The sequence below is a fragment of the Scyliorhinus canicula genome, chromosome 3 (genome assembly GCF_902713615.1).
Source record: "Scyliorhinus canicula chromosome 3, sScyCan1.1, whole genome shotgun sequence".
NCBI classification, from domain to species: domain Eukaryota; kingdom Metazoa; phylum Chordata; class Chondrichthyes; order Carcharhiniformes; family Scyliorhinidae; genus Scyliorhinus; species Scyliorhinus canicula.
The window spans coordinates 57,540,109-57,565,096 of NC_052148.1; the positions used below are offsets into that span (position 1 = coordinate 57,540,109).

General features: G+C 45.4%; 1 protein-coding gene across 13 annotated transcripts in view; it reads left to right on the forward strand.

Moving 5' to 3' along the window:
- Window positions 1-24,988, forward strand: part of nedd4l (NEDD4 like E3 ubiquitin protein ligase) — a 542,434-nt gene that overhangs the window by 477,164 nt on the left and 40,282 nt on the right. For all 13 annotated transcript variants that reach the window (XM_038790578.1, XM_038790580.1, XM_038790576.1 and 10 more), the window contains 6 exons: window positions 1,414-1,535; window positions 4,561-4,631; window positions 9,495-9,590; window positions 11,608-11,681; window positions 19,426-19,486; window positions 20,923-20,982. In XM_038790578.1, coding sequence (XP_038646506.1) covers window positions 1,414-1,535; window positions 4,561-4,631; window positions 9,495-9,590; window positions 11,608-11,681; window positions 19,426-19,486; window positions 20,923-20,982 — 484 coding nt within the window. The remainder of the gene's footprint in view (window positions 1-1,413; window positions 1,536-4,560; window positions 4,632-9,494; window positions 9,591-11,607; window positions 11,682-19,425; window positions 19,487-20,922; window positions 20,983-24,988) is intronic.

Below are 24,988 nucleotides of genomic sequence, written 5' to 3' on the forward strand. Positions count from 1 at the left end.
GAAACAGTTTCTCACTATCTCCTGTATCAACTCCCTTAAGCACGCCGATATAGATGACAAAATCATAGAATCGCTACAGTGCAGAAGGAGGCCAGTCGGGCCATCGAGTCTGCACCAGTCCTTCGAAAGAGCACCCCACCTAAACCCAATCCCCCATCCCATTCCTGCAACTCCATCCTTGATGGTCTTATCTCAGTGGATTAAGTTTCTATTTGTATAATACAGTAAAATGACCAAACCTGCTTGAATCATTCCTGTATCGATTCTTTGTTTCATGAAATTCCGAACCGAAATAAATATTGAACTGTAACAAAAAAAAATCAATTAAATGTCACAATAGAGGGTCGGTGTGGACTCGATGGGCTGAATGGCCTCTTTCTGTACTGTAGAAATTGTAATACCTTCTTTCCACTTTCCTTCTCCATATCCTTTGAATCCCTTTAGTGCCTAAAAATGTATTAAGCTCAGTCTTGAATATACTCAGTGGTGGTGACATGGTAATATTGTTGCTGGACTAGTAATCCAGAGACCCAGGTAATGCTCTGGGAACCAGGTTCAAATCCTGTCATGGCAGATAGTGAAATTTGAATTCAATAAAAATCTGAAATTTGAAAAAAAAGTCAAATGGTGACCATGAAATTATTGTTGATTGTTGTAAAACCCCATCTGATTCACTAATGTATTTTAGGGAAGGAAATCTGCTGCCCTTACGTGGTATGGCCTACATGTGAATCCAGACCCACAGCAATATGGTCGTCTCTTTAAAAAAAAAAAATGCCAGTCAGTTCGAGTGTAATTAGGGACGGGCAACAAATGCTGGCCTTGCCTGCGAAGGTCACATCCCATGAACGAATAAAGGGAAAAAAATGACTGATTATCCACAGCTCACTGCGGTACAGAATTCAAAAAAGTCACGACTCCGTGTGAAGAAATTCCTCCTCATCTCAGTCCAAAATCTGTGCTCTAAGCATCCTGTCCAGCTTTCTAAGAATTTTAAATGACACAATGAAAGGCTTTACATGTGCAATTTGCTCTTAACAGCTGTTTTTGCTGGCTGAATATTTAAGAATGTTAACTATTTCCAATGATACCATTAGTTGACTTAGTCAATTCAGCTTTTATTTAGTTTGAGTTTCTCTTGATTTGATGCTTTTATTTATTCCTGTCTCTACACGTGAATACATATTTTAAAGATATTCAAACGTAAGTCATTCTTTGTCCCAACAAGACTGAAGTGATGCTTGAAGGTCGTAAATTTAAATCACTTGAGTCCTGCCTGAAACTAATACGCTTGAGCACAGAATGTCTCAAGTGTTTGACCTTTCCTTTTGTCCAAATAATCCTTGCTCTCTAGTGCCTAACTATTTTCTTCAGTATTTAAAACTTCAGTTTTTAAAAATACTTTTCAAACAGGGATAATTATACACTCCAGATCAATCCAAATTCTGGTCTGTGTAATGAAGATCATCTCTCTTACTTCAAATTCATTGGGCGTGTGGCTGGAATGGCAGTGCACCATGGGAAGTTACTTGATGGTAAGTTAGATGTTTTGATTTTGGAGCAGTGCTTAACAAGTAAATATATGTTAAGCAGAATTGCTAAATTATTAGAGTTTGACGAGCTTAGGTTTTTAAGGACATGTATGAATCACAACGGGCCAGTGATTCACAAATCCAGGTGGCCAAACCTCTAAATCTAGCAAAATTTGGTAGTGGGAAAGAATCTTTTTTTGTCCTCCATTTGTGACAGGTCATTCCTCTTCCTCCTTTGCTTACAGCTAAAAGCCCGAGCCTTTTATTTGTTGGGCAAACTAATTGTGCTTGTTTAAGAATAAGAGATTGTTTTGGGAACTATTTTTCATCATCAAAAAGGTGCTGGAAAAGGATTTCATGGTGAGTCTAGAATTGGGCGCCAGGGTCTCAGAATGATGGGTCGGCCGAGGATGAGGAGAAGTTTGGGTATCTACAGCTTTCAGTGGTAGCGAATTTCAGTTGATGAATGCATTGAAGACATATTGGGCTGGATTCTCTGATTTTGCAGCTAAGTGCTGATGCCGGCGTGGAAACAGTGGTGTTTTACGACACCAAAATCGGCGCCGAACTCTCACCGATTCTAGGACCGGTGAGGGGCGAGCAGCGGCGCTCGATAAAACTCCTGGCTCCCAAGCCAAAACCGGTGAGAGAATGGTCGGGTCCGTGGCCGCGCATGTGCACGATGACGACCTGCAGTTGTCGCGCCGTACAACATGGTGCCAGCCACTCACGGATCCAACCTGCCAGATAGTGCCCCCCCCAGCCCTTGCCAAAGTCCCCCTCCCACCCCAGCCAAGCAGTATGGCTCCCCCTCCCGACTGTGGCAGCGCTGGACACAGTCCGCAGCCGCCATGCGAGGTTGACGACAACTGACAGCACAAGTGATCCGCGCCGTCGTAAACTCTGCCCATCGGTGGAGGGCTTTCAGATGACATCCTGCAGCCGTCCAAACGGCGTACACAGTACTCCCCGATGATGCCGTTTTGGACGGGGCGGAGCATCCAAAAACAGGCGCCGCCCCCAATTACGATATGGGCGTCAGGCAACAGAGAATCCCGCACATTATTTCCTGTGGCTAATGCGGTTACCCAAAAAAAGACAGACTGTACCAATTGCCAAGTTTGCTTAGAAAATCCCTCAGAAATTATGCATTTTTAATATAACATTAAAATTACAAGCAGGGAATCAATTTAGCTGCAGGACAGCAGGCTGTTTACCTTAAGAACATAGAACAGTACAGCACAGAACAGGCCCTTCGGCCCTCAATGTTGTGCCGAGCCATGATCACCCTACTCAAACCCACGTATTCACCCTATACCCGTAACCCAACAACCCCCCCCCCCCTTTAACCTTACTTTTATTAGGCCACTACGGGCAATTTAGCATGGCCAATCCACCTAACCCGCACATCTTTGGACTGTGGGAGGAAACCGGAGCACCCGGAGGAAACCCACGCACACAGGGGGAGGACGTGCAGACTCCACACAGACAGTGACCCAGCCGGGAATCGAACCTGGGACCCTGGAGCTGTGAAGCATTTATGCTAACCACCATGCTACCCTGCTGCCCCAAAAAAACGGGATTCTCTGTTGCCTGACGCCCATATCGTAATTGGGGGCGGCGCCTGTTTTTGGATGCTCCGCCCCGTCCAAAACGGCACCTTGGTTCTGATATTCTTGTATCATGCATGTAGCAAAAGCAGATGCATTTTGAAAATAATATGAAACTGTAATGACTAATTTAGTGACACAGTCAGTAGATAATCTTTATCCAGAACAAATGCAAATAACTAAATGGGGAAGAGATCCTGCATCTAAAAATAAAGGGATACCTGCTTAATTGTATTCTATTTATAAAGATGCAACAATTCTAGAATTTTGCCTCACCTAACCATGGTCTCCACTCGTGCATTTACAAATATTAAACCCAAACCCTGAACACCTCCCAATCTACTCGGCAACAACAAAAAGGATGTGTGGCTATCAGTGAGGAGCAATCAGCAAAGGGCAATCTGCATGTAACTTTCCTTTAATTGTCTACTGTATTTGGCAACGTATGATTTGAATTTTATATATTTTTTTTAATATATTTTTTTAAATTTAGAGTACCAATTTATTTTTTCCAATTAAGGGGCAATTTAGTATGTTCAATCCACCTACCCTGCACATCTTTGGGTTGTGGGGGTGAAACCCATGCAAACACTGGGAGAATGTGCAAACTCCACACGGACAGTGACCCAGAGCCGGGATCGAACCTGGGACCTTGACGCCGTGAGACTGCAGTGCTGAATTTTACATTTAATAACTTGCTGGAGAACCCTGTTCACTTTAATCAATTGTATTTTGTTCATTCATCGCTATGTTGATACTTTGTATCCCAATGGAGATCATTCTGTTGGCTTTCACCTTGTCCACCATTGGGTCCACTTGTGATGTCCTGTGTGTTTTCATATTTTCTTTTTATATGAGGTGGCTTAATTATTAATTAATTCTTCAATTTAACCATTTAAATTGTATATATTGTATATCAGGTTTCATGTTGGTTAGTTGGTAGACTGATTGTTAAATTCCAATGGAAGAATTGAATTAAAGAGTAAGGACAAACAGGGGTATCAATGAAAGCAGGCAGGACAGTGGGGTCTTCTGTTACCAGTTATATTTGGTACGCTGTGCTGTGACTCCATACTTCATTTACAAAAAAAAATATTGCAAGCGCAAAAGTAACCACTAACGGCAATTAGATGTGAAATCTCTTTGATTGAGGCCATAGGAAAATGTATCCGAAACATACTGGTTGAATATGTCAGGCATCAACATGGCGATTGGGGTAAAAGAGTTGCTTTTCCAAGTTGCTGCCACAGACACAAAGTCTTCTGGGTAAATATTAGTCACTTTCATGGCCAAGATAAATCACAAAATTGATTGCGCTTTTTGTTCCATGCTGTAAATCCTGTTAGCACTTGACTAATACTGTGATTCATTGAGCTGTTGAGTTTATATTCCATGCATTCATTTTGATTCTGTTGCAGGTTTCTTTATTAGACCATTTTACAAGATGATGTTGGCAAAATCCATCACACTGAAAGATATGGAATCAGTGGTGAGTACGAATGAAACTTTGAGTTACTGCGCATAATCCATTGGACGATCATTAGAAATCAATCACTATCTAATTTACGAACACCTGAAATGTTTCACTCTGAAATTGGTTGCAACTTCAGTGGGGTTGTGTATTGGGGTGACACTACTTTGGACTTTCCTTTCTCTCTCTCCACATTACACAAGGTCGTTGCTCATTTTCTCCCCATGATATATCGATATCCTGCAATGTTTTGTGCCACTGCAATATCAATTAGTAGCAGCATATATAAAGACTGCTGATATAGTTGCTTTCAAATGGCGTGGAGAAAGACAGGGGTCCAGAGTTTCCAATTTCCTGATGGTCATACCAAAGAAATATCCCCCAAGATGTGCTGGAGGGCTCCTTAGAAGTCCCCATGCACTGACAACGCGGGAATTGCCTGGAAAGTTTGACTTTGATGAGAAATTCCCCAGCATCCGAAACTCTTGAGTTTGAGTCAGAAATTTGAGGTGGTCCTGACTCACTTACCAAAAATGTTATTTTGGAAAAGTTGGAAGGATTAAAATCAGCTCTAACCCCTGGATAACTATACTGCTGACCCTTCAAATAACGCCTCCCTAGCATACCCTGAAATTGCCTGACTACCCCTCCCGCCCAACAATCAAACCATCCCCCGACCCATCCTACTCCCTCACCCACTTACCTGCTATACTCCCTCACCAACCTAGCTGCCTTCTATTTCCTCACACATCTACCCAACACCCTTACCTCTCACCCATCTATCTGCCATGCTACTTCCTCACCCACTTGCCTTCTCCCCATAGCTTCTCACAGTGCTTTTGGGACCTTTAAATTTACTGGAATACGGCAGTTGGTGTCACAAAAATGGGGCATGACGACTTCCTCCGATGATCTTGCACTACAAGGAAGGGTTTCCAGAAGGGGTGTGCTCTCCATTTCTGAAGAGGCCAGGTTCTGACGTCCAGGTGACAACTGCAGATGGCAATCCAACAGCACTTGCCACTCCTCGGAAGACTAGGCCCAATGAAAGAATTACTGCAGCCACTTGTGGGAATTTTGTTTCTTTTCCTAAAATAATATTTTTGAAAATATTTTCAATGGAGCTGAACTGTATTGAACTAGAACTTGACTGCAAGAGGAAGAAAGCTTTCTCTCAGCTGCTTATATGTACAAAACATTGTAGAGGCAAATGTTAGATGTTGTAAACTAAATGAGCTCTGAGATCATAGAATAGTATCATAGAATCTCTACAGTGCAGTGTCATGTGAATGTCACTTTAAGAATTTTTTTATCTGGCTGCAGTGATATCATTGTGTGGGTGGAGCTGTGTTCTGTCTCTGCTTTTTACTTTCGTTTCTAGCTGAAAGCTCTTTATGGCTCTGTTTTTAGTTTCGCTTTCAGTTGGAGAGCTGCATTCAGACCAAGCATATGTATGTTTGGTCTCTCTGCATGATAAAGAATGTCTGCAGATCACTTGATGACTTCCAAGAAACACCTGTTTCTGTAAGGAATGCAAACCTACTGTCTTTATTAAAACGTGTTTTGGCTTCTGGATGTTGTTTGGGAAGTTACTACGGGTTACCTATAGAGTACTGTATCTTTTTGGGAGGTTATCAGGATTGGTAGTTGAGATGTTTACTGTGTGTTTATAAAATCTTAACAGGATTCATAGAATACACATTGGGTGGGATTCTGTGATCCTGAGGCTAAGTGTTGACGCCATACGTCAACACGGCCTCAGAATCAGCAATTCTGACCCCTACAGGGGGCCAGCACGGCACTGGAGCAGTTCATGCCGCTCCAGCTGCTGATTCCGGCGTCAAATGGGCACCGCGGGATACGCGCATGCGCAGTGCTTCCTTCAACTCGCCGGTCCCGACGCAACATGGCGCAGGACTACAGGAGCTGGCGCAGAAGAAAGGAGGCCCCAAGCCAGAGAGGCCGGCCCGCCGATCTGTGGCCCCCGATCGCGGGCCACGCCACCTCGGAGACCCCCCCCACCATAGGCTGCCCCCAACCCTTCCATGCTGAGTTCCCACCAGCTGAGAGCAGGTGTGGATGGCGCTGTTGGGACTCGTTTTTTTTACGACAGTCGCTCGGCCCATCCCGGGCCAAGAATCGGCAGCCCGGCCGCGTAGACCGGCCCCAACCAGCGCTGCATGAACCACGCCGGCGCCAATGGTGCCGATTCTCCGCTCTCTGCGCAGAATCACGTGCCGGCGTCAGTATGGAGTGGCGCGATTCGCACCGGTCGCGGGGATTCTCTGGCCGGCCCTGGGCTGAGAGAATCCCCCCCCCCCACATTGTTTTTGTTTAAAAATCCTTTGGTTCTCTGTAGCATCACACCTGTAAAGTTGGCCCTTGTGCTCCCCATAACCAAAATCTATTAAAAGATTTGGGTCAGGTGAAGTCCAGGATATACTTTGGTGTCCTCTGAACCCTGGCCCATAATAACAGAACAAGGCCATTCAGCACATTGAGTCTGCACCAACCCTCCAGAAGAGCACCCTACTTAGGCTCATGCCCCCACTCCTATCCCCGGGCGGGGTTATCCGACCCCCCGCCGGGTCGGAGAATCGCCCGGGGCCAGCGTCAATCCTGCCCCCGCCGTGTCCTGAATTCTCCGCCCCGGCGAGATTCGGCGGGGGCGGGAATCGTGCCGGTCAGCGGGCTCCCCGCGGTGATTCTCTGGCCCGCGATGGGCCGAAATCCTGCCGCTGACTAGCCTCTCACGCCAGCGTGGATTAAACCACCTCTCTTACCGGCAGGATTGGCGGCGCAGGCGGGCGCCGGGGTCCTGGGTGGGGCGTGGGGCGATCTGACCCCGGGGGCTGCCCCCGCAGTGGCCTGGCCTGCGATCGGGGCCCACCGATCGGCGGGCGGGCCTGTGTCGTGGGGGCACTCTTTTTCTTCAGCCTTCGCCATGGTCTTCACCATGGCGGAGGCAGAAGAGACCGCCTCCCCTGCGCATGCGCCGGTATAATGTCAGCATCCGCTGACGCTTCGGCGCATGCACAGACTTACACCGGCCGGCGAAGTCCTTTCAGCCCCGGCTGGCGTGGCGCCAAAGGCCATTCGCGCCAGCCGGCAAAGTGGGAACCACTCCGGCGCGGGCCTAGCCCCTCAATGTGAGGGCTTAGCCCCTAAAGGTGCGGAGACTTCCGTACCTTTGGGGTGGCCCGACGCCGGAGTGGTTCACGCCACTCCAACACGCCGGGACCCCCCCCGCGCAGCCGGGTAGGGGAGAATCCCGGCACAGGTAACCCAGTAACTCAATTTTTGGATACTAAGGGGCAATTAGCATGTCCAATCCATCTAACCTGCACAATTTTGAACTGTGGGAGGAAACCGAAGCACCCAGCCGAAACCCATTCAAACAAGGGGAGAACGCGTAAACTCCCGATAGACAGTCCCCTGCAATGTTCTTTGATTGGGCTGATGTTGAATCTTGATATTGTAGTGTGAACAAAGAATATGAGGCTTTTTTTGTGAGGAAAGTTATTTATTACTATTACTGCACGGAAAAATTACTAAAATGTCTAAGATTAATACAGTTGGAAATAATGGTCTCACACTACTTACACTAAGGTACGACAGAGTTACTCTAATATGCAACTACTGCAAACTCCTTACTAACACCTTCTACTGGAACACATGGTGAGTGGGTTTCTCTGTCCCGCCGCACCAGATTTCTGGTTCAGCACGCCGTCAGGATTCTCCGTTTTGCCGGCTGCTCAATGGGGTTTCCCATTGTGGGGCAGCCCCATGCCGTTGGGAAACCCCCGGGCTGCCATCAAAACGAAGAATCCCGATGGCGGCTAATTCAGCCCATGGTGCGTCCCAGCCACGTGCCTGCATACTCGCACCACCTGCCGGCCAGATGCGGGAACTACAACAGGTATGCATATATTACTATTTACATACAGGTGACAATCTACTTATCATCACATCCCCCAGGGTCAGTATCAAACCCGGAACCCTGCCGCGGTGAGGCAGCAGTGCTAGCCACCATGCCGCCCTGACATTCTGTCACGAGCCAAGTTCTCTTCGTTTATGAACATCTATGTATGATCGTTCTGCATATCTTTGTCACTCGTTTTGTGAGCAACCTTTTTTCAGTCATCTTGTTATAGGCCTTTTTCCTGCTGAACTGCCACTCTCATAACACCCACATTTTGTTCAATTTGCCATGGCATGACAGGAAGAGAGAAGTTGTTTACAAAATTCAAACAGAAAGGTAGTCTAATGATATCAGTAATGAGTGTTGTGTTACTGAAAATAAATCTACTGTTTTTCTTGTATAAATTCAGTCATTTATTGGATATTTACCTTGCTCTTTATTTTACATAGTTAAACTTCCTAACGCATAATCTTTCAGATCATTTCGGTTCTGTAAATGGTCTATTTATTGTAGTAGTTTTATTTCACTGGGTTATTTCTAATTTTGCTTTGCACACACCTATTGAACCGTGCAGTTATCTTATGTGCGTACTTCCTTAAATTGTGCTTTGGGACTCGGACATCAAAGTACTTAGTGAAATCAGACTGTCCCTACATGAAAACCGAAAATGCTGACAATGTCTGTGCAGAGAGGAACAAAGTTAACATTTCAGATCGGTGACCGTTTGTCAGAACTGGGAGTGCTGAGAGATAATAGTTAAGTCAAGCAGGGAAAGTGTGTGGGATGGATGGAAGAAAGAACAAGTGGAAACATCCCTGATTGGGTGGAAGTCAGGGAGATTAAATGACAAAATGCATCATGTTGAAAGGTAGAAAGAAGTGTGAGTGAAGTAGATGGTTAATACATATTACGTGTTTGCACACTCTAAAATTTCATAAATTATTGTTGCTCCATTTTAGGATGGCGAATATTTCAATTCTTTGAAATGGATTCTTGAAAATGACCCCACTGAGCTGGATCTCAGGTTTTGTATAGATGAAGAAAATTTTGGGCAGGTATGCTGATTTGTAACCTACAGATTTCAAGACTGCATTATTTCAAGCTAATCATATTGACAAATAAAGCATGTGAATCAAGTTTTTGAGAACTCCGATAATGGCTGTTTTCCAAAATTGAATTAGTGCAAAAAACAAGGTTGAAGCATTGACAACCAGCTTCAGCCAGAAGTGCCATAGGGATGACCCAACTCCACTTCCTTCTGAGGTCTCCAACATCACAGATCTCAGTATTCAACCAATTCGACTCATTCTTTGATATCAAGAAACGACTGAAGGCACTGGGTACTGCAAAGGTTATGGGCCCTAAAAACATTCCAGCAATAGTACTGAAGACTTCGGCTTCAGAACTAACTGCGCCCCTAGCCAAGCTGTTGCAGTACAACTACAACACTGCCATCTGGCAGTGTGGAAATTTGCCCAAGTATGTCCTGTCCACAAAAAACGAGACAAATCCAATCCAGCCAGTGACCGTCCCATCAGCCTACTCTCAGACATTGGCAAAGTGTTATCAAGCTACACTTACTCAGCAATAACCTTCTCACTAACAGTCAGTTTGGGTTCCGCTAAGGCCATTTAACTCCTGACATCAAATATGGACAAAAGGGCTGCACTCAAGAGGTGAGGTGAGAGTCACTGCCCTTGACATCAAGGGAACATTTGACCAGGTATAGCATCAAGGAGTTCGAGAAAAATTGGAGGCAATGGGAATAAGTCTCCAGTGGTTGGAGTCATACTTTAGCACAAAGGAAGGTGATTGTGGTTGTTGGAGGTCAATCATCTCAATCTGAGGATATCACTAAAGGAGGTCCACAGGATATTGTCTGGGGGTTACTATTGACCAGAAACTGAACTGGATCAGCCTTTAAGAGCAGGTCAGAGGCTGGAAATTCTGAGGTGAGTAACTCGGCTCCTGACTCCGCAAAGCCGATCTACCATCTATAAGACACAAGTCATGAATGTATTGTAATACTCTCCACTTGCCTGGATGGGTACAGCTCTAACAACAATCAAGAAGCTTAACACCATCCAGAAAAAAACTTGATTGGCATCCCAATTGCCACCACAACTGACACACAGTGACAGTAGTGTGTACCAATGCAAGATGACTGCAGCATCTCACCTTTCAAGCTCATGACCTCTGCCATATAGAAGGGAAAAGGCAGCAAATTCATGGAAATACCACCACCTTCAAGTTCCTCCAAGTTCCACCCCATCCTGATATGGAACTATGCCACCGTTCCTTCATTGCCACCGGGTCAAAATCCTGGAACTCCCCTAACAGCACTGCGGGAGTATAATACCACATGCACTGCAGTGGTTGAAGAAGGACGCTCCCCAACACCTTCTCGAAGTCAGTTCGGGGGGGGGGGGGCAATAAATGCTGGCCTAACCAGCAACGCCCATATCCCATGAAAGACATTTTTAAAAATGAAATAATCTTGTGACATTCAAAAGGCATTTTCCCCTCAAATTTGAGTAGATTGTCACGATTATCTCCGAAATGCTCAAAGCCTTAAAGCTGTTAATTCCTGTGACATACCCATTTATTATGGTTTTTTTGTCGCAAAAGGGCATCAGTGACCTTCACTGCTATTGATAATTCCATCTGGATGATTAACCATCTCCTGTAGTTTTCATGGACCAGCTGGTGTACCTAAGTCAGAGCCTCCATCTGAGCTTTGCCATTAGTTAGCTGACGTGTTACATTTGCTAACTTGTCGTTTGTTTCCTCGCTGAGTGACATCTCTCTGAGTCAGCTCTGCTTGCGTTGGTTCATTTTTACATCAAAAGATAACCTGCTGCAGCCGTACGGCATGTCAGACAATTCCTTTTTGTGCAACTGATGTTTTTTAAGAATTCATTCCAGTATCATTTCTTCTAAAGGAAATGATGTATATTAAATGTTTCATGAGGTTTGAATTTAAATAATCCCAGATTGCTGTTTTTGTTGAGTGTCATCTTTTTGACAGCCTCGTTATTGTACATCTTCAATAATTTAGCATGTCTTTTGTAGACTTATCAAGTGGATCTGAAACCCAGTGGTTCAGACATGGTGGTTACCAATGAAAACAAAAGGGAGTATATCGAGTAAGTGACTATTTACTTAATTTAGCTGTCTTCCCCGTTTCATTATCTTCTTTGTGTCCTTTCAACTATGTACACTAGTTACTCCCTAGTGTGTGTCTGTTTTTCTTCTGGGTTGTTGTGAATTTGTGCTTTTTTAAATATAATGCTAATGTCCCAAAGCAGAATGTTTAATGAGGTTTGTGCTTTGCCATGGCACAGACTCAAAAATGTTGCATTATTGCACTGCAACTAAAGCCTGCATTCCCAGTTTTGTGATTGTGATGACTTATTTACAAATGGTAATCGGATATAATAGAATATAATAGAAATTGTCTGTTTAACGTTATGGTCTCAGCTCCCTATTGCACGATGAAAGTTATTTTGCTTTTGGAAGCATTATTGAAAGAACATTAACTGTAAGGACATTTGATCCATCAGGCTGATTCTTCTATTTTTGCATGACACAGGAAGAGGATTAGAGGCCTGTTCCATCCCACCATTCATGGTTGATCTGGGACCTAACTCCATATACCCATCTTTGCCTTTATCTCTCAAGACCATTGGTGAACATAAATCTATGAATCTCAGCTTTAAAAAGTTAATTATTGCCCCAGCATCAACTGCAATTCGTGAAAGCGTATTCAAACTCGACCACAATATGTGTGTAGTTATCGACGGTAAAGGGTGGCACAGTGGTTAGCACTGTTGCTTCACACCGCCAAGGACCCAGGTTCAATTCCCAGCTTGGGTCACTATCTGCGTGAAGTCTGCATGTTCTCCTCGTGTCTCTGTGAGTTTCCTCTGGGTGCTCCGGTTTCCTCCCACAAGTCCCAAAAGACGTGCTTGTTTGATGAATTGGACATCCTGAATTCTCCCTCGGTGTACCCGAACAGGCGCCGGAGTGACCACTTGGGGCTGTTCTCAGTAACTTCATTGCAGTGTTAATGCAAGCTACTTGTGACAATAATAAAGATTATTATTACTTTATTCCTTAAAGATTTGGCTCTAGGTTTTACGCTGTGACCCTACTCTGTAGTCAGTGAAAACAAAATTATTTTTATTGACTTCATTGGTTTACCTGCATATTTTGAATATCTTAATATCTCTTCCCTTTCCACTGTCCAGGACCCTAAACACTCCTTCCAAGTGAAGCCGTGATTTACTTCTCCTGCTTTCAATTTAGTCAACCATATTTATTGCTCACAATGTAGCCCTCTTTACACTGGGGAGTCCAAACGCAGACCGCTTTGTGGAACAGTTCACTTCACCAAGTATGACCCGAAGCTTCCCTTCCTATCTCGCACTGACATCACTTTACTCAACCCCTTACAATGACGGTCAACATAGGCTCAAGCAGCACCACCTCTTTCAATTAAGCACTGCAGTTTTCCAGAATTAACATTGAGTTCAACAATTCCAGATCACGACCTCTTGCCCAACAGTTCTTTAAGCAGCTGCTGATGATTCTGGTTTTCCCAATTAGCCCTCCTCTACATCCATTTTTTAAAAATATATCATCTTACTATCTCATTTTGTCCTACAGCATCATTTATCTTGTCATTCAATCCCTCCTGCCCTCTAACCTATTACTGACCTTCCTTTTTGTTCTTCCTCACACCCACCCAAACCAATCCCTTTACCGTGCCTCTGTACTTGCATAAAAGCTGCTATGGGTGTGATTCAGTGGCCTCATTGGGCCCAACTTGGTGTCAGGACGAGGCCGTTGAATCTCACAAGAGGCCTCTCGTGAGATTTGGGACATGAATGTCACGAGACGTCACAATCTTGTTCTCACCCTCACTGGACATTGTTCAGATCAGCATAATTAAATGAGCGGTATGAATCATTTAAATATATGTTCGCCAGATTCACCTGGTGCTCGGGGCTCAACAGCCACGCCTGGGAGACCTGGTCCACACAAAGGTGGATCAGTCATAATGGCACCGAGGCGAGGGGAGACCCCCAGATGGTCAGGGATATAGCAGGATGGTAGCCTAGCTCTCGCCCTGGGCACCCAATATTACAGAAGGCCAATAATTTATTTTTTTATCGATCTTCCAGCTACTAGCTGAAAGCACGGCATGACAACATTCCATGTTTTACGGTGTTTGATGCAACAAAATACTAAATACTCTATTGACTAAGTATTACCTTTGGAAGCAATTTATATTTTAAACCACAGAGTGGAATACACCATTTTGTTTAGCACAACCAAAAATACACACTTCGCAGGTATACATCACACTGTCCTTTAAGTAGACATTCAAGTCCCCTGAAATCATTCCTAAGTAAATCTTAGCTTATGAAGGTTTAATTCCGTTCTTTCCCTCTCTCAGCTTGACAACTTCTATCCCAAAACTCTTCCACAGTGAGAGTATGACTGGATACTCTCCCTCTAGCTGAAGTTAGGTGAATCTTCCAGCCTTGTTTTAGCTCCTCATGAATTCTACCTTTGCAATCTGAGCATGAACTTCCACCCACGTTTTGCCAGTGAACCAGAGACTTACTGCTTCCATTTTCTCTTCCTCCCTGGAAGATTAACTGTGTCGGTGAGTTTTCAGGGATAACTTAGAAACCTTTCCCTTTTGAAAGTATATTTTTACAATTACGTGAATCACAAAGGCCCTGTAACCAGTTAACAATACTGATTATCTATGCTTGAGACCCCAATTCTCTTTCATCTTTTAAAACACAACGTGACATTTTCAACACTTTCCTGGGACTTTAGAGATTCTTAGTCTATACATTGTTAGCACACAGGCTACTCTCCTTGTCTCCAAGTCCTTGAACCTTCTTCCCAGTAAAACACCCTGAGCCTCCTTTAATCTTTAACAGTCAGAATGACCTAGTCCAGCTCCTAATTTGTATCTTCGTATATAAACAACCAGGCTTGCAATCAGTCAAGCAGGCTTCAAAACAGGTTGCATGACTCCCTTCCTTTTACCCAAAACATGACAGCTGACAAATCTCATAGTTGTGACACTAGCATATGCAGTATTTTGTTTTTTATATTATTCTCAGTTCTGCAGTGCACACATATCCTTCCCTAAGGTATGCTGCCCAGGTCTGAACTCACTGCTTCAGGTGTAGTCCAACATGGGCTTTGTATACCTGCAGGATGACTTCTAACCTCGCAACCTATGCTAGAAATAATCAGCAGGTCAGGCAGCATTTTTGGAGAGAGAAAAAGACTTAACATTTCAGGATGTTGACCTTTCATCAGAATGTTTTTCTAGTTTTAAAATGTTTTATGAGTGAGTTTCTATTTTGCATTTCCAGCATCTGCAGTAGTTAACTTTTTCATGACTTTTAATTCCTTGCATTCTCATCCCCTATTTCTAAAGGCCAGCATTTAATTAGCTTTTCGGATTTGTACTTGGAAACCTATCCTTGACATTTTAATGACCTATAAACATTGACATCTGGGCCTCCAATGTTTCTAGCTTTTCACCATTTAGAAAGTAGTCAGATCTATTCTTTTTGGCTCCAAAGTGGGTGACCTCATACTTGCCTGTAGTGTAATCCATTTGCCACTGTTTTACCCGTCCCCTTAATCTATTAATATTTCTTGTAATTTTATGTTCTATCTGCACTATTTACAATGCTGCCTATCTTACATTTTGTTTTATAAAGTCCCTGCAAAATGCCTTGGGATATGGTATTGGATTAAAACTCCAATATAAATACAAGTTTTTGTTGTCTATCGTTGGCAAACCTGGCTCTCTATCCCCTTGTCAATGTGAATATGCTGAGGCGCTAACATGGATCCCTGTGAGCTACCGGAAGTCACATCTTTTCGATTAGAGTATTCATTATCCCTACTCTTTGTCTCCTGCTGCTGAGCCGATTTCCTAATCAGATTGATATTCTACATACAATTCCTTGAGTATACTGTACCTACCTATCACTTCAGTTAACATGAAGTTTTGTTTGCTTCACCACCCTGTCTCATATATCTTTCAAGGTATTTGTAGAGATTGGTTTGAAGAAAAATTTCTTGATTACAGTCCTAAACGTGTCTTTTATCAGTTTGTATCTAGGTCATTGTGTTCAGCAATTGTAGTTTCACAAGTAATGTTGAAAACTGGCCTTTTCTATCACACTTTATTTTATATAACATTCATATAATGCCACAGTATTCTGGGTTAGAGCACAGTTAGTTCCAGCCCCACTTGACCCGGAGTCGCAAGACAGATGAAATTAGAGTTTATTTAAAATACCAAGGTCCTTGGTTGAGCCCAATTAATTACAGTCACCAGGGGCGAAATTCTCCGACCCCCAGCAGGGTCGGAGAATTGCCCGGGGCCGCCGATAATCCCGCCCCCGCCATGTCCAGAATTCACCCACCCGCAAAAAGTCGGCGTGCCGCCAATCCCGCCGCCTGCCTCGGAGAATGGCGGGGCCGGCGGGAGGCTACGGGTTTCTGTACTGCCGTTATTCTCCGGCCCGGATGGGCCAAAGTCCTGCCACTGAGAGGCCTCTCCCGCCGCCGTGGTTTGAACCACCTCTGTGCCGGGGGGATCGGCAGTGCGAGCGGGGTCCTGGGGGGGGGGGGGGCATGGGGCGATCGGACCTCGGGGGTGTGCCCCCACGGTGGCCAGGCCCGCGATCGGGGCCCACCGATCGGCGGGCGGGCCAGTGCCGTGGGGTCACTCGTTTTCTTCCGCCGCCGCCGCCACGGCCTCCACCATGGCGAAGGCGGAAGAGAATCCCCCAGCGGGCATGCGCCGGTGGTGACGTCAGCGACAGCTGACGCACCGGTGCATACGCGAACCGACAAAGGCCTTCCGGCCGGCGCCGGGCGGTGGGCATCAAAGGCCATTGTTGCCGGTTTTGCCGCCAGTCGGTGTGGTGCCAACCGCTCTGGTGCGGGCCTAGCCCCTCAATGTGAGGGCTTGGCCCCTAAAGGTGCGGAGAATTCCGCACCTTTGGGGAGGCCCGACCCAGGAGTGGTTGGCGCCACTCCGCTACGCCGGGACCCCCCGCCCCGCCGGGTAGGGGAGTATTACGCCCCAGGTGTGTAACTTTAAAACACAAGTAACCTTTTATTAACAGTATTATAATTAAATGGACAGAAAATGTAACTGACTGCCTAATACCTCTTTCCAAACCTCCCTCTTTCTAACTTGCCCCGCTCTCTATACACACAAAGACAAACAACAGAGGAGAAAGGGTGGTGGATAGGGAAATAAAAGGATATGGATCCATAATGCTCAGGGATAACTCCCAGTCAATGTCTTTCTGAAGTTTTGGCTTTGGTACTTCCTCCTTCCAGGCTCGAGATTGTTTTCTCTGGCAAGGATATCTACTTTCTCTGCAGACTCACCATCATTTCGGGTTTACAACAAAGAGTGTGCGAGGCACTTATGCTTTCAGCACAATAGAGCAGTTTATTCACTTCAGCAAGCAGAAAAGAGAGTTCCTTTCACTTCCAAAGCCTAACCACTTCTGCCAAGTTCTCTCAACGCATCACGCAGGAACCAATCACTGATCATTCTTAGGCAGAACACTGTTCTTGTCCAACCCACTGGTTGCCAGTTAACCAATTGAATTGACTCCCTCCACAGCCTGGTTCCTAAGATCCACTTGGTGCACAGGAGATTGGTTTCTCGGGATTCAGGTAGCGAGGGAATGGACGGGGCTCCATAAGTGGAACTTAACAAAGCTGGTGGAGGAGGCCAGGGAGGATCTTAAGAGGTGGGGTACACTGCACTTAACGTTGGCGGGGAGGGTCCAAGTGGTGAAAATAAATATTCTGTCGAGGTTCTTGTTTATCTTTAAGGCTCTCCCAATCTTTAGATCAAAGGCCTTTTTTCGGAAAGTGGACACAATCATCTCTGACTTTGTATGGGCGGGGAAGGTGCCGAAGGTGGGGAGGACCCTGCTACTCAGGCAACAGGGGGGTTGGCATTGCTGAACTTGCTTCATTATTATTGGGCAGCGAATGTGGACAAGGTACAGTGGTGGTGGGAAGGAGAAGGGGTAGAGTGGGTTAGGGTGGAGGAGGAATCTTGTAAGGGGTCTAGTTTGAGGGCTATGGTGACAGCAGCATTGCCAATGGCTCTGAGTAGGTATTCAGGGAGCCCAGTGGTGCAGTCACCTTTGAAGATATGGAATCAGGTGAGGAGGCATTTTAGGGTGGAAGGGATGTTGGTGCTAACACCGCTGTGCGTGTTTAATGGGTTTGAGCCGGGGGGGGGGGGGGGGGGGGGGGGTGGATAGTGTATACAGGACGTGGAGGGAAGTGGGGCTGGTTAAGGTGAGGTATTTGGAGGAAGGGTTCGCTGGAGGAGCTCAGGGAGAGGGTAGAGCTGCCGAGGGGTAGTGAGTTCAGGTATCTACAGGTTAGGGGCTTTGCACGAAAGGTCTGGAAGGAGTTCCCGACATTGCCGGGATACACCCTGCTGGAGGAACTGCTACTTCTGGATGTGGAAGGGGAGGGAAGCATTGGGAATATATATAAGTGGCTGGTGGAGGCGAGCGGGTGGTGAAGATCAAGGAGAATTGGGAAGCGGAGTTGGGAATGGAGATCAATTGGGGAGTATGGAGTGAGGCACTGCGAAGGGTAAACGGGACCTCCTGTTGTGTAAAGATGAGCCTGATACAGTTTAAGGTGGTACACAGAGTGCATATGGCACGGGCGAGAATGAGTGGGTTCTTTCAGGGGGTAGCAGATGAGTGTGAGAGGTGTGGGCGGGGGCCAGCGAATCACACGCACATGTTTTGGGGTTGTGAAAAATTGGGAAGATTCTGGGTGGGAGTGTTTGCGGTCTTAGCCAGGATAGTAGACAAGGAGGTGGACCCGCACCCTTTGGTGGCGATATTTGGGGCTTCAGAGAAGCTGGAGCTCATGGAGAGGAGGAAGGCCGATGTCATGACATTCGCCTCTCTGATTGCACGGCTACAAATTTTGCTAGAGTGGCAGTCGGCATCGCCACCGGGGGTAGCAGCATGGTTGGGTGACCTGTATGACTTCCTGCGGTTAGAGAAGATAAAAGTATGAGTTAAGGGGCTCAGCAGGGGAGTTTGAGAAAAGGTGGGGGATGTTTGTGACCATGTTTGAGGAGCCGTTTGTCACGGGGGGTGAGGGGTGGGTGATGGGGAGAGGGGGAGTGTGAAAAAGGAGAAAACTCTGTACCGACTGTATAGCTGATTGTTGGGAAGTATGTTTCCCGGGGTGTTTATTTGCTGTGACCTACTTTGTAATAAAATGTGTTTTTTTTTAAAAAAGGAGTCTGGTTTATCCTCTCCAAAAACAAAACCTGGGAATGGTGCCCTGGCAAGCAGACTGTTTCAACAGAGTCTTCTGCTTAAAGGCACATACCAATTGTTGGCCCATGGACCAAAATAATAAAAATAAAATCAAAGAAATGGGAACAATGGAAATATGTAGGAGAAATTCTTGCAATAACGTGAAATAAATCTATATGATGTATTTACTTCCTAACATTTCCTCATAATTCTGTCCTTTAGCACTGCAAATCAATATTGTGGTCCATCTCTGTGCTAGATCAGTGTTTATTTCAGTATCAATCTGACCCCAAAACTAGCCAGTTTTCAGGGCGGGAGTGTTTGTGGTCTTAGCCAGGATAGTAGACAGGTAGGTGGACCCGGACCCTTTGGTGGCGATATTTGGGGCTTCGGAGAAGCCGGATGTTTTCTCAACCAGCTGAAACATTTAAAAAGCTAAAGATAAAATTAAGTTCCTGAGTATTCTCATTTGCCTCTGGGTTTGATTTCTACTTTGTTTCTTCTCCACATGCAGCTTAGTCATCCAATGGAGGTTTGTGAATCGAGTGCAGAAACAGATGAACGCCTTTATGGAGGTAATGATTGTTATTGTAAAGTCGAATGCAATATTCATCACGAACTGTTGGCTTCATATGCCAGCAAATGTTACCTTATTCATAACTTGCAAGGTGTTAATTGAAGAATGAAATGTGCACACCAGAGTTTCCGCTTGTGGATTTTTGAATTCCAAATACACAGCTTTCCACAAGTGTATATAGAATGAAATGTTTCCTCTATTGAATTTTACGTTTCTCCCAGCTGTACAAGTAGTTATTGTAAACATATATTTTTGTTCAGACTTCAGAGTTGGTTGATTGCACTAGCAGTTTGTTAAATATTGGCAATCACTGGGGGAGAAGAAGACTTGTGCAGTGGTTTGTGATACCACAAGGCGGTGCTCAGAACACTTAAATCAAATATTTCACTTTTGTGCATGGAACATATTATTGACTTGTATTTGGGCATAACTGACATACTTTAGTTTCTGCACAAATGTTTTGAGTCAGTTAGTAGGTCCTTTTGTCATTCAGAGTCTGTCAGATTTTCAATTTTTGCATACTTAAATAATGTTAATCTATGTATATTTGGATAATACGTTCGTGAGATTTTTTCACGATTGTCCACCTGAGAAATTCCGTTTTGCTGGTCATGGATTCTGTAAGTCCTTGCATGGCTGATGAGGCTGATCCTAGAGCCGCATCTTCGACCGCATACTTGGCTTGAGTTTCTGGAAGGTGGGGTCTGTCCTTGGACTCTAGATCGCTGGTACTCCTTTCTCATGCTTCTTTCCCAAGCCTTCTCTTGCTGTCAGGTGTCCATGAAGAATTGTGACCCTTCAATCAGGAGGTTCCTGCAAGTAGGTCTATTCTGAGCACAGGTCACCCAGACATTGATATCCATGTTGCATTTCTTGAGGTAAGCCTTCAGGGTGTCTGAAGAGCTTCCTTTGCCGCCCTGTTATTTGGGAGCCTTCCTTGAGCTGAGAAAAGAAGATTTGCTCAGTGCGTAATGAGTGCAGTAAAATGTGCAAGTAATCATTTTCTATCCGAAAATGCATCTTTATGCAGAGCAGTGTTGCAGCTCATTGAACAGCCAATGAAATGTAGCTAAGGAGTAACAGTGTGGGAGTTCACATTTTCAAATCCTCTCATGACCACATAGATGCTAAGCAGAGACCAGGAATTAGGGAAAAAGTGCTTTGGCTTTTGCGTCGCACTTAACTCCTAATTATATACCAATTTGGCAAAGTAACAGCCAAACCTAGTCACTTTGAAGCTAAATTGTGTAAATTGTAAAGAGAAAAAACAAAATATTTTTCAACGTGCTCCGACGAGAAATACTTGGCTAATTCAGGTCTTCAAGTTTTCAAACAACTAAAATGTATGTATTTGAAATTACTTATTTGGTGTAGTATTCATAATGCTTTGTACACAAGTGGTGATAATTTTTCTTGACTGAAATTCATTTGCAGGGCTTCACGGAACTCATCCCTATTGACTTGATTAAAATATTTGATGAAAATGAACTTGAGGTTAGTGTTCTTGTTTTTTTTTCCTATCCGGTTATAACATTGAACAACTCCAACATCCACACCCCACAGTTTGGATGTATTAAACTACAATCTCCTCGTAATTTGGAGTTGTGATAAACTTGCAAAAGATTTAATTATCCAGCGGCTCTAATGCAGCACGAGAACCATTTTTGCATCATTTCCAATTTGGATCAACAAGATAACACAAATTCAGCAGGCGCACATCTAGACAAGGCTGAAGCCAAACTTAGTCCCTATTTATGTTCACCTTTATAATATAAATTTGTTTTCGTGCTTGCATGCATTGATTTTTGCTATTGACTTAAAGTGATGATGTAATACTAACCCTTTGAAGTCCCAGAGTTGCATTTACTTTTCTGTTACTTAATTTCACATTATATTGCATGTACAACACAGAAACAGGCCACTGGGCTCAACTGGTCTATACTGACAAAAGCTCCACAAGAACCTCTTCCCACCTCTCTCCTCTCCTTCCAATCCTATTACCATATCCTTTTCCATTCTATTCTCCCTCATGCTTCTCTACTTTCCCTTTAAACACATCTTCACTATTTACATCAACTAGTAGTTGTGGTGCTGAGTTTATTATACTTCTGTCCTTCTGGGTAAAGAAGATTATCCTGGATTTATTGGTGACAACCTTCTATTTATGACCCTATCTTGTATTTCTGGCCAGTTAGTTTTAGTCTTTCCCACAAGTGGAAACATCATCTTGACATCTCTCCTCTTAACACTTACATATGAGGTCACCCCTCTACCTTCTCCTTTCCATTGAAACAAGAGCATCAGCCTGCTCATCTCCCAGTCCTGGTGTCATCATTGTGAATAATTTTTGCACTTATTCCAGTGCATCCATATCATTGTTGCATCAATAAACTGAGCATAAATTTAACAATAGCTTTTCTGCTTTTCAACTTAATTCCTGTAAAAATTAACCCATCTCTGGTTTGCTTTTTTTTCCCCCAGCTGTGTTAATCTGGCCACTATTTTTAATGATTTGTGTAAATGAATCCCCACATCTCTTTGCCCTTTGACCCCATTTAAGCCCCTGTTATTCAAGCAATATTATTTGGCAGTCCCTGGGTGGAATTCTCCCCCTCCACGCCGGGTGGGAGAATCGTCGGGGCGCCGAGCAAGTCCCGCCACGCCGTCCCCGCATCCGCACGCGATTCTCCTACCGCCCCCCCCCCCCAAACCCGGCGCAGCGCGATTCACGGCTGGCCGCTGGGAGAATCGCCGCTCGCCGTTTGTAACGGGCGAGCAGCGATTCTCTGGCTCGGATGGGCCGAGCGGCCTGCCCAACACAACAGGTTCCTGCCGGCGCCATCCACACCTGGAGCGCTGGGGGGGGGGGGTTCTTGCATCAGGGGGGGTACAAAAGGGGTCTGGTCCACGATCGGTGCCCAGCGATTGGGGGGCAGGGCTCTGTGAAGGGGGATATCATTCCCTCTGCCACCTCACAAGATCCATCCGACATCACCTTGCGGGGCGGCTGCGGGGAGTACGGCAATGCGGGTTGGCGCCGGCCAACCTGCGCATGCGCGGGTGACGTCATTTACGCAGCGCCGGCCGTGTAATTTACGCGGTGCCAAGGCCCGGCGCACGTAAATGACGCAGCGCTGCTCCTAGGGAGAATAGAGGGCTGGGAGCAGCCTCCGACGCCGGAGTGAAACACTCCGGTTTTCACTCCGGCGTCGGCACTTAGTCTCCCGATGGGAGAATTGCGCCCCCTATTCTTTCTGTGATTGATTCTAAAATCAATTTGCTAATTCTGCGCCTAAGAGTGAAGCTGCTCACTGACTCTTCCAGCAAACACCTTCCCTTTAAATCTGTATAAATAAGAATTTTGATTGGCCAGATCATCCAAATAGGCTGCACTACCTTCTCGGGCAAGTATGTCTTTCCTCAGGTAAGGAGATCAAAACTGCACACAGTTCTCCAAGTGTGGCCTCACCAATGCCCTATATAATTGTAGTAAGATCTCTTAAATCTTATACTCCAGTTCATCTTTGCCATTTGCTTTCTTTTTTTAAAATATTTTTATTCCGTGAGTTTTCAATTTTACAACATACAGAAAAGACGATCAAGTTTATACAATTTTTATAGAACTACCCACACCGACCAGACCAACACTTCCCTCTTTTATTCAAACCCCCCGTCCACCTACCCACCCCCTATTTGCTGATTGCAACCAGCTCGTTAAAGAAGGTAATAAATGGCATCCACATTGAATAGAATCCCTCCTCCAACCCAAATGGAGCATTTGATATTTTTTCCCAAGTGCAGGAACTCCAACAGGTCCCCCAGCCATGCCATCACCTTAGGCAGTGCCAATGCCCTCCATCCGAGCAAGACCCGTCTCCGGGCTATCAGAGAGGCAAAGGCCAGGACGCCAGTCGTCTTCCCCTCCTGCAATCCCGGTCCGTCCGATATCCCAGAGATAGCCACCCATGGGCACAGCTCCACTTTAACTCCCAAAATCTCCAACATAGTCTCAAAGGACACCCAGAACTTGACCAACGTAGGACAGGACCAAAACATGCGAGTGGTTTACAGGCCCTCTTGAACAAACTTCGTATCTATCCTGCACCCCTGGAAGGAACCTACTCGTCCATGCCCTCGTCATGTGCACCCTATGCGCCACTTTAAACTGAATAGAACTCAGTCTTGCTCACAGGAGGTAGAATTAACCTTATGTAAACCCTCACTCCACACCCCCCCCCCCCTAAAAAGCACACACACTTCCTCTCATTTTCCCTTTATTTCCTCCAGTGAGCCAATCAACTGCCCATAAATATCAGATATCTTCCCTTCCCCTATCTCATCCAAGGCATCACCTTCTCCATCAGAGAGGGGGCCGGCAGCCGATGAAACATAGAGAATTCCTTCCGAACAAAGTTCCAAACCTGTAAGTATCTAAACCAGTCTCCTTGTCCACCAGCTCAGCTCCTCCAGCCCAACAAACCTACCCGCCATAAAAGCTGCATTAGGGGCAGCACGGTGGCCTAGTGGTTAGCACAGCTGCCTCACGGCGCTGAGGTCCCAGGTTCGATCCCGGCTCTGGGTCACTGTCCGTGTGGAGTTTGCACATTCTCCCCGTGTCTGCGTGGGTTTCGCCCCCACAACCCAAAAATGTGCAGAGTTGGTGGATTGGCCGCACTAAATTGCCCCTTAATTGGAAAAAATTATTGGGTAATCTAAATTTATAAAACAAAAACCTACCCGCCATGAACAAATCTCTAAACCTCTCCACCCCCTCCCTCTCCCAGATCTTATGACAAATCCATCCCAGCTGGTATAAATCCATGGTTCCTGCAGATCGGTGCCATTAGCTACACAAATTCCAGTTTAAAGTGCTGTCTAAATTGGTTTCATATTCTCAGAGAAGCTGTTCCCGTTGGACTAATAGAGTACTTGGCTAGCGAGAATAGAAGAGGAGCAGTAATAAGTGCCCTCAAACTTGAACCTATATAGGAGGTCTCCTTCATCCGCCCTCAAATCTACCCCACGTCCTCAACATACCCCTGCACTTTCTCAATGTTCGCCGCTCAGAAATCATTCATCAAATTAGGTCATACCACGCCCCTCCCCAACTGTCTATCCCCTGCAGGAACACCCTATGCACTGGGAGGGTCTTACCCACGCACACAAAGGTCGAGATCAGCTTGTTAATCCTGCCAAAAACAATTTAGGCAGAAAGATTGGAAGACTCTGAAACACAAACTAGAACCTTGGAAGAATGTTCATTTTAATTGTCTGGACACTTCCCACCAATTATAACGAGAGGGCATCCATATCGCCAAATCCCCCTTCACCCCTCCAGAGACTGGCCAAGTTCAATTCGTGCAACAAGGACCAATCATGAGCCACCCGTATCCCCAGGTACCTACAAGTAGTTCTGGCCAGTTGAAATAGTAATCTCTCCAGATCAGCTTCCTTCCCCGGAGGGTTCACCGGGAATACTTCACTCTTTGCCACGTTCAAT